Below are 10,135 nucleotides of genomic sequence, written 5' to 3' on the forward strand. Positions count from 1 at the left end.
TTTATATCATTATATGTGACTCAATAGCAAAGAAGAGAAGAAAGTTCGTCGGAGATGACGTCTTCTGACCAAGCAAAATACTATATATGTTATATTAAAATTAAAAAATGGAGACGAACAAAAATCCGTCCAGATCTGAAAATACATTATCACATTATATCTACCAAAATCCGATCAGACGAATAAATATTCGGCCATAATATGTATTTAATTCGTCCACAAGAAATAAAAATATACTCAAATCTGAGAAATACACTCAGATCTGATAAAATATACTCAAATCTGAGAAATCTGGTCAGTTGTCCATGGATTCCAGCCAGAGATGACGGCGGCGGTGAAGGTAATGACCAGCAGAGGCGGATTCACAATTTCAAGAGGATAGGTGCACCATTGTGAAAAAGTAGATGTAGAATTTACATTTGATAGGTTTAACTTTAGTTTCTTACCTTGAACCCACTATATTTTAAAATTATAGGGTTAAAGCTATATTCTTTTTGAAATTTTAGTGATTTTCTCATATATATTTATACTATGCGCCTGAAATAAGATCGTCTCGAGTGGAATTTGAACCGCCGATTTTACTTGTAGATGTGCACCAATAATTATTGCACTATAGGATTATTTGAGCATGGGTGAACACACACATATATATATATATATATATATATATATATATATATATATATATATATATATATATATATATATATATATATATATATATATATATATATATATATATATATATATATATATATATATATATATATATATATATATATATATATATATATATATATATATATATATATATCACGTGAACCCATACCCATTAACCTAAATACAACCCTGATGACAAAACCGATCTGGATTAAGGAAATTGAGGTACTAAATTGAGGAATTTTCATAGCGGGTAGAGAAGAAAGACTACAAAGGAAGTCAAAAAAATAAGGTGGTCGGACTGCAGTATTCCGGCGGGTTAGGCCGGTAGTGGTTCTCCGGCGAGATTGTAACACCAGATAGATAGAGAGTTAATGTTTAGCTTAAAGTATATATATTTCCATGTATATCCCCTCATATTTTACTTTTGTTTTGTGAATTTGGGATGTTAAATGCTATGAGTTATATTAATTTGAAGTATTTTTACTTGTAGGAATGATTCAGGAGCAATTGGGGGCGAAACACACAAGATTTGGGCCAAAACGAACAAAATCGGAAAAATGGGCATTTGGGCGCCACAGGCAGCGCCTGGCGCCACATGTGGCACTGGAAACAGAATTGATAATTTGGGCAGCGCCCTGGTGGGCGCCGTTGACGTGTTTTTGTCCTATTTTTCCCGGGACTCGATTTATTCGGCCCTAGACCTATCTAACACGTATAAAAGAAAGACTAGGCCTATTTTTGGGGAGGGATGCCACTTTGGAGGAAAAATACACACAAGAAACATCCGGGAGCAAGAACATCTCAGATTTCTTCATCTTTTCTAGTATTTTCAATTATTCAAAACTTATGCAATTGGTTGCTATTATTATGAGTGGCTAAAAACCTATTGTTCTAGGGTCATGGGTCAAACCTGAATGTTGTTGTTTGAGGTTTAATCTAACGAAGTTGATTTTATCATATTAGTTTGTTTATTTAATTCTATTCTTAATTATTTTGCTGAGTAGCTAAAAGTAAGATACCATCTACGAATTTAGAGTTGAACTCGAAAGTGGGAACTCTAGATTACATATAGAATTAAATAGAGTAAGTTCTTGAACCTGGGCATCGGGGAATGAATTCGCAATTAGGATAGATATATACCTAATTGTCTTTGCTTGGTTGGAATACAGGAATTATAAATGCATTCTTGTTAATCTTAATTCCATAGACATATAGGCATTAAGTTAATTTGGATAGGCAAGTAAGGACTCGACAAATTCTTATGAGTAATATCAACCCTGTCAATCAACAATCCAAATAAATCAATCAGTCATTTTAAGCCAAGAACGCAACACAATTGTTAACTAGCCCGTGACCCTAGAATATTCTCTCCTATTGATTGTTACTCGAAATTGTTAGTTGTTCGGTGGATCTATAGTTAATTAATTGCTTGATAGTTTTAGGTAGTAAAATAGTTACTTCTATATTTTGTGAAAAAAACTTGAATCGATAAGTTAATTGAGTTTGAATCAGTCAAAAGTTAATCACAAGTCTTCGTGGGAACGATACTCTGCTCACTACTTTATTACTTGACGATCACGTGCACTTGCGTGAGTGTTTTTGGTCGCAACTAGTTTTTGGCGCCGTTGCCTAGCGCTGGGGTTTTTGGTGATTCTGTTTCTAGTGCCCCAGGAAGCGCTCGGCGGTGGCCTAGGCGCTGTTTCGCGTTTTTTTTTATCTTGATCCCCCGAGCCTTTTATATACCTAATTTACATATCCTACACCATTATATCTAAAATTTCTATACCTACAAAGAAAATGCAACACTCTATCTACTCTAACTAAAAGAAAAATTAAGAAGTTAAACTAGGAAAACAACAAAAATTGGGTTGCCTCCCAATGAGCGTCTGATTTAATGTCACAGCATGACTCAACACATTTTTAAGCATCGGCCAAGTCCACCGAGGTCTTGTGATGTGCAATGTCACCAACCCAATAATGTTTTATTCTCTGGACATTTACCAAGAAGGTACCACTTGAGCTTGTATCACGCAGTTCCACAGCTCCATGAGGCCTCACACTTACCACAACAAAAGGATCTGCCCAATGAGACTTAAGCTTTCCGGGGAAAAGCTTCAACCTCAAATTGAACCAGAGAACTTCCTGACCCGGCTCAAACTCTCGAGGTTGGATGTGCTTGTCATGCCACCTCTTAGTCTTTTCTTTATATAATTTGGCATTTTCATATGCGTGCAAGCGAAACTCATCCAGCTCGTTGAGTTGCAGCAACCTCTTCTCACCAGCTAAGTCCATATCCATATTCAGCTTTTTAATTGCCCAGTAGGCTTTGTGTTCAATCTCGATGGGCAAGTGGCACGCCTTCCCATAAACTAATTTATATGGAGAAGTACCTATGGGAGTCTTGTATGCAGTTCGATATGCCCATAATGCATTGTCTAGCTTCCTGGCCCAATCCTTCCTATTTCCACTTACTGTTTTCTCCAGAATTTGCTTTACCTCTATTTGAAACTTCCACTTGACCACTCATTTGGGGTGATAGGCAGTGAAAAACTTGTGCTTAACTCCATACTTTACAAGAACATTATTCAGCAATTTGTTGCAGAAGTAAGTTCCTCCGCCGCTTATCAGCACTCTAGGAGTTCCAAAGCGTGTGAAGATATGCTTCTTTACAAAGTTTACCACAACCTTTGCATCATTAGTGGGAAGAGAAATGGCTTCCACCCACTTAGAAACATAGTCGACCGCCACCAAGATGTACCTGTGACCATTAGAGTATAGGAACGGTCCCATGAAATCAATCCCCCAAACATCAAAAAGCTCCACTACCAGAATATTTTGCAGAGGCATCTCGTGCTTCTTTGTGATTGTTCCAGTTCTTTGGCATCTGTCACACTTTTTAACAAAGGCATGTGCATCCTTAAATAATTTTGGCAAATAGAAACCTGATTGTAGAACTTTCTGGGCGGTTCTATCTCCACCGTAATGTCCTCCGTATGGCGAAGCGCGACAGTCATGCAGTATTGCATTCATCTCTTTCTGAGGAACACATCTTCGTATCAACTGATCTGTGCATAACCTGTATAAGAATGGATCATCCCACATGTAGAGCCTCACATCATGTAAGAACCTTCTTCTATTATCGGGTGTCAATTCTGGTGGTGTCACCCCACTTGCAATAAAATTCACATAATCTGCATATCACGGGGCTTCACTTGAGGTGATTGCCAATAACTGCTCATCAGGAAATATTTCTTTGATTGACCCCCTTCATCTACATGGCTCCGATTTTCTAATCTGGACAAGTGATCAACCACTTAATTCTCTGTCCCTTTTTGATCTCGGATCTCTAAGTCAAACTCTTGCAGGAGGAGGACCCAACAAATCAGCCTTCGCTTGGCATCTTTCTTTTCAAACAAATATCTGATAGTTGAATGATCTGTGTAGATGATGACTTTGGTCCCCACTAGATAGGATCTGAACTTGTCAAACGCCCACACCACTGCAAGCAACTCTTTTGCAGTAACTGTGTAGTTCATCTGGGCTGGATTTAGAGTTTTGCTCGCGTAGTAGATGGAGTGAAAGATTTTATTTCTTCTTTGCCCCAAAATAGCTCCATAGCTATGTCACTCGTATCGCACATCAACTCAAATGGTTGCTCCAAGTCCGGAGCAATGATAATTGGTGCGGTCACTAACCTTCCCTTCATCTCCTCAAATGCTTTCAGACAGGCATCATCAAACTTGCAGGGGACATCTTTCTCAAGAAGCCTTCACAAATGAGAAGAACTTTTTGAAAAATCTTTAATGAAATGACGATAAAAATCTGCATGGCCCAAGAAGCTGCGAATGCCTTTGACTGATGTCGGAGGGGGCAATTTTTCAATGGCCTCGACCTTCGCTTTATCCACCTGCAAACCATTTTTGGACACCTTATGCCCCAAGACTATACCTTCACGTACCATGAAATGACACTTTTCCCAGTTTAGCACCAGGTTTGTCTCTTCATATCTAGCAAACACTTTGTCAAGATTTATTAAACAGTTATCAAAAGAGCACCCAAATACGGAAAAATCATCCATGAACACTTCTACAAATCTTTCAACCATGTCAGTAAAAATAGCCATCATACACCTTTGAAAAGTCGCAGGTGCATTACAGAGACCAAAGGGCATTCTCTTGAATGCATACGTGCCATACGGACACGTAAATGTGGTTTTCTCTTGGTCCTCTAGGCTATAGCAATCTGATTATACCACGAATAACCATCTAATAAATAATAGTATTCCTATATAGCTAATCTATCAAGCATTTGATCAATAAAGAGGAGGGGGAAGTGGTCCTTTCGGGTGGCATTGTTCAATTTTCTATAATCTATGCAAATCCTCCACCCAATGACAGTTCTTGTGGGAATTAAGTCATTATATTCATTAACCACTACAGTTATCCCCCCTTTCTTAGGTATACATTGAACGGGGCTTACCCATTTGCTATCCGAGATTGGAAATACAGTACCTGCATCAAGCCACTTAATCACTTCTTTTCTTACCACCTCTTTCATGATTGGATTTAGTCGCCGTTGTTGCTCTACACTTGGCTTGTGTCCGTCTTCCATGAGGATTTTATGCATGCAAAAAGCTGGACTAATGCCCTTTATGTCAGACATTGCCCACCCAAGTGCTCGCTTGTGCTCACGTGGCATTCTCAACAGCTTCTCTTCCTATAATTTAGACAAGTCATAAGAAATAATAACATGTAAAGTGTCAGAATCACCCAAATAAGCATATTGAAGGTGAGGAGGCAGGGGTTTTAGCTCCAATTTTGGAGCCTCCTCAATTGACGGCTTTGAAGGAGGCCTATCTGGCCTATTCAGGGGCTCAAAGGGGTGTATCCCCTGCATGTAAGCACAAGATGTATCTAGGATATGCATCATCTCCTCAACCTCATCATCAACCTCCAGGCTATCGAACAACATAAGTGCTTTCTCTAGTCGTCTAGATATACACTCGTGTCAAGAATTTGCTCATCTGCCTCAACAACAGATATCATTGAGAGCTCCTCATAGTGGCGGGGAAGTTGGTTTGCTTTGTAGATATTAAAGACTGCTTCCTCGTCATCCACCCTCAAAATCATTTTTCCATCTCTCACTTTAATAATTGCATCACCAGTAGCCAAGAGAGGTCGCCCCGATATGATTGGAACTAGTTCATCAGCCTCATAATCTAGGATAATGAAGTCTGCAGGGAAGATATATTTCCCAATTTGCAGCAACACATCTTCAATCACCCCCTCATGGTGTGTTGTCGACCTATCAGCCAGCTGCAACATCACAGTAGTTGGTCTTGGAGCTCCCAGACCCAATTGCTTGAACAAAGATAAGGGCATCAGATTTATGCTCGCCCCCAAATCACAAAGAGCACGACCCACATCAATATTACCAATTCGCACAGGGATGGTGAAGCTGTCAGGATCCTTAAGCTTTTGAGGGAGCTTGTTTTGGATCCTTGAAGTGCACTCCTCAGTAAGTGCAACTGTCTCAAATTCATTCAATCTTCTTTTGTGAGCCACTATATCTTTTATGTACTTAACATACTTTGGAATTTCACGAAGTACATCCACCAGTGGAATATTTAATTGAACATGTCTCAACATAAAGAGGAATTTGCTGAACATGCGATCATCATTCTTTTTTTGCAATCTCTGGGGGAAAGGTGGTGGTGGCCTTGAAGCCTCTACTGGCTTTGGAATTGTATCCTTATTCTTTGATTCGTGTGTCACCTTAGGAATCAACTTCCCCTCAGGTATGGGCTTGTCTTTTCTTTTCTTTGGCACTTCCTCTAGTTCCCTCCTGTTTCTGAGTGTAACTGCATTCACTTGAGGGTTCTTCTCTGTATCACTGGGGAGAGCGCCTGCAGGTCTAGCATTTTGATTTGTTACTAACTGCCCCATTTGCCTCTCAAGATTTCTGAAATCGGTCCTGAGCTGTTAATTGTCAAGCAACAACTTCTTTAGAAAATCATTTGTACTCTCTTCCATTTGTTGGGGTGGCTTCTGAGGTTGATTGAAATTTTCTTGGGGTCTATAATGATTCTGATTCGACTGATTTCCACCCCATGAGAAGTTGGGATGATTCTTCCAATTTGGATTGTAAGTGTTCCCATATTGTGCATACTAATTCATTGGACCTCTGCTCTATTGCCCCACATAGTATATGGATTCAGGATTCGTGGGGCACATGTCACTTATATGATTGTCTCCACATAGTTTGTAGTAAATAGACATTTGTTGTACATGTTACATCGATTGTGTTTGCTGCATTGTCATTCTATTCATCTGATTTGCCAATTTTGCTATATCGGCTATCATGGCTGAAAAGTCATCAAGCTCAATCAACTTGGCTGCTTTCTGTTTAATTGCCCTTCGTGAATCACCATCACCTTGTCAATTATGATTATTAGCAGTGAATTTATTTAGCAAGAGTTGGATTTCACTGTACGGTCTAGCTATGCAACTACCCCCACAAGCTGAATCAAGATTCGTCTTTGATGCATCATCTAGCCCATCAACAAATGTGTGACCCAATACCTCATCAGTCTGACTATGATGTGGGCAGTCTCTGAGTAGCTTCTTGTATCTTTCCCATACTTGACGAAGTGTCTCGCTATCCCATTGTTCGAACCCAAGAATCTAACTCCTCAATGACTTTGTCTTCTTAGTGGGAAAAACTTGATTAAGAATTTTCTTGCTAGATCATCCCAAGTGCGGATTGAGTTCGCGGGCTCCTTCTGCAACCATTCCTTAGCTTCCCCGAGCAGTGAAAAGGGGAAAAGTGTCAGCCTGACATAGTCCTTGGAAACGTTCGGATAATTGTAAGTGTTCGTAATTTTCAAGAAATTCTAAATGTGCATATGCGGGTCTTCATGAGATAGACCTACATATTTCCCTATGGACTGAATCAGCTGCACCATGTATTGTTTGAGTTCAAAGTGCCCTGTGATATCATGCTTCACAATAGCCTGAGTCATAGTAGCAAGACTGGGCCTTGCGGCTTCAATCGCCGTGCGCACTTCATCCCCTGCCATCTCTATTGGCTGTGGTTGAACTACGATGTCCAACTATCTTTCAATTCTAGTTCTAGCTTCAACTTCCCTCCTCACTCTGTGAAGTGTTCGTTCAATTTCAGGATCAAGAGGAAGGAGATTGTTTGCGCTTCTACTCCTCCGCATTCAAGAGAAGAGCCTGTGTTAACACAAACAAGGTGAATTGAAAATTAAAGCTTGAACAAATAACTAATAAAAGCTTAACTCAGTCAAGTAGCTAATTTCTAAGTCCCCGGCAATGGCGCCAAAAACTTGTTGCGACCAAAAACACTCACGCAAGAGCACGTGATCGTTAAGTAATAAAGTAGTGAGTAGAGTATCGTTCCCACGAAGACTTGTGATTAACTATTGACTGATTCAAACTCAATTAACTTATCGATTCAAGAAATTTTTTTCACAAAATATAGTAGTAACTATTTTACTACATAAAACTATCAAGCAATGAATTAACTAGAGAACCACCGAACAAATAACAATTTCGAGTAACAATCAATAGGAGAGAATATTCTAGGGTCACGGGCTAGTTAACAATCGTGTTGCATTCTTGGCTTAAAATGACCGATTGATTTATCTGGATTGTTGATTGACAGGGTTGATATTACTCATAAGAATCTGTCGAGTCCTTACTTGCCTATCCAAGTTAGCTTAATGCCTATATGTTTATGGAATTAAGATTAACAAGAATGCACTTATAATTCCTGTATTCCAACCAAGCAAGGAATTAGGTATATGTCTATCCTAATTGCGAATCCATTTCCTAATGCCCAGGTCAAAAAACTTACTCTATTTAATTCTATATGTAATCTAGAGTTCCCACTTTCGAGTTCAACTCTAAATTCATAGATAGTATCTTACTGTTAGCTAATCAACAAAATAATCAAGAACATAATTAAATAAACAAACCAATATGATAAAATCAACTTCGTTAGATTAAACCTCAAACAACAACATTCAGGTTTCACCCATGACCCTAAAACAATAGGTTTTTAGCCACTCATAATAATAGCAACCAATTGCATAAGTTTTGAATAATTGAAAATACTAGAAAAGATGAAGAAATCTGAGATGATTTTGCTCCCGGATGTTTTTTGTGTGTATTTTTCCTCCAAAGTGGCGTCCCTCCCCAAAAATAGGCTTAGTCTTTCTTTTATACGTGTTGGATAGGTCTAGGGCCGAATAAACCGAGTCCAGGGCAAAATAGGACAAAAACACGTTAACGATGCCCAGCCCAGTGCCAGGCGCCCACCAGGGCGCTGCCCAAATTATCAATTCTGTTTCCAGAGCCACAAGTGGCGCCAGGCGCTGCCTGTGGCGGCCAAATGCCCATTTTCCGATTTTGTTCGTTTTGGCCCAAATCTTGTGTGTTTCGCCTCCAATTGCTCCCGAATCATCCCTACAAGTAAAAACACTTCAAATTAATATAACTCATAGCATTTAACATCCCAAATTCATGAAACAAAAGTAAAATATGAGGCGATATACATGAAAATATATATACTTTAAGCTAAACATCAAGAGTTTAAGGGAGATGAGGCTGGCGTCTAGGCTATAGCACAAAAATGAAAGGAGGAAGATCGAGAGGAAAAAGTTACATTAGGGTTAGAAATCCCTTAGAAAGGGTATTTGCTATAAAACCCAATATGTAGCTATGTATTTTAATTAGTTTAAAGTGTATTTATTTATGATAATTATAATGTATATGTGATGATCCAAAAGGTCATCACTTATTTTAGAAATAAATTCTGTGTTCCGAGGCCTTAAAACCTCCTATTTATCTCAACTCGATTTGCGTGCACAGTAAGGGCGTGTATCCGGAAAGCCATTATGTGAAAATATATAATAAAAAAAATAGTGAATTTTGCTTTTAAAATGAATTTGAGTTGACTTCGGTCAACATTTTAGGTAAACGGACCCGGACCCGGACCCGTGATTCAACGGTCCCGAAGGGTCCGTAGGAAAATATGGGCTTGGGCGTATGCCTGGAATTGAATTCCGAGGTTCCAAGCCCGAGAAATGAATTTTTAAAGAAAATTCTTTTATGGAATATATATGAGTTTTTGGAAATGAAATATGTTTGAATTTGATGGTATCGAGCTCGTATTTTGGTTCTGGAGCCCGGTACAGGTCTTATATGTAATTTAAGTTGAGCCTGTAAATTTGGTAAGAACTAGAGGTCATATGACGTGATTCAGAACCTTAATTATAAAATTTGAAACTTTGAAAGTTCTTGAGATTTTCTTTGATTTTGATGCTAAATTCATAGTTGTTGATGTTATTTTGATGATTTGATTGCATGAGCAAGTCCATATGATGTTTTTAGGTTAGTGTGCATGTTTGGTTTGGAGCCCCGAGGGCTCGGGTGAGTTTTGGATAGGC

The 10,135-nt window shown here is 38.8% G+C and overlaps 2 protein-coding genes across 2 annotated transcripts; both read right to left on the minus strand.

Moving 5' to 3' along the window:
• Positions 1 to 2,583: 2,583 nt before the first annotated feature.
• Positions 2,584 to 2,961, minus strand: LOC138881410 (uncharacterized). Its single transcript, XM_070161632.1, has one exon. The coding sequence runs from the start codon at positions 2,959 to 2,961 to the stop codon at positions 2,584 to 2,586; it is 378 nt and encodes a 125-aa protein (XP_070017733.1).
• Positions 2,962 to 3,186: 225 nt separating this feature from the next.
• On the minus strand, positions 3,187 to 6,608 carry LOC138881411 (uncharacterized). Its single transcript, XM_070161633.1, has 6 exons — positions 5,664 to 6,608; positions 5,413 to 5,553; positions 5,175 to 5,379; positions 4,652 to 4,670; positions 4,359 to 4,430; positions 3,187 to 3,739 (listed from the first exon to the last, which is right to left on the minus strand). Exons 1-6 carry the CDS (start codon positions 6,606 to 6,608, stop codon positions 3,187 to 3,189), a joined length of 1,935 nt encoding a protein of 644 aa, XP_070017734.1.
• Between the last annotated feature and the right edge of the window lie 3,527 nt (positions 6,609 to 10,135).

The sequence above is a fragment of the Nicotiana sylvestris genome, chromosome 11 (genome assembly GCF_000393655.2).
Source record: "Nicotiana sylvestris chromosome 11, ASM39365v2, whole genome shotgun sequence".
Classification (NCBI taxonomy): Eukaryota; Viridiplantae; Streptophyta; class Magnoliopsida; order Solanales; family Solanaceae; genus Nicotiana; species Nicotiana sylvestris.

What these genes read in the sequence shown, in the direction of transcription:
- LOC138881410 (XM_070161632.1), bottom strand. Translation starts at nt 2,961, where the DNA reads ATGGATATGGACTTAGCTGGTGAGAAGAGGTTGCTGCAACTCAACGAG.
- LOC138881411 (XM_070161633.1), bottom strand. Translation starts at nt 6,608, where the DNA reads ATGGGGCAGTTAGTAACAAATCAAAATGCTAGACCTGCAGGCGCTCTC. An exon ending in GTGATTCTGACACTTTACAT is followed by an intron (nt 5,380 to 5,412) that starts GTTATTATTTCT and finishes TCTAAATTATAG; the next exon opens with GAAGAGAAGCTGTTGAGAAT. An exon ending in TTTGAGGAGATGAAGGGAAG is followed by an intron (nt 3,740 to 4,358) that starts GTTAGTGACCGC and finishes ATTCTTATACAG; the next exon opens with GTTATGCACAGATCAGTTGA.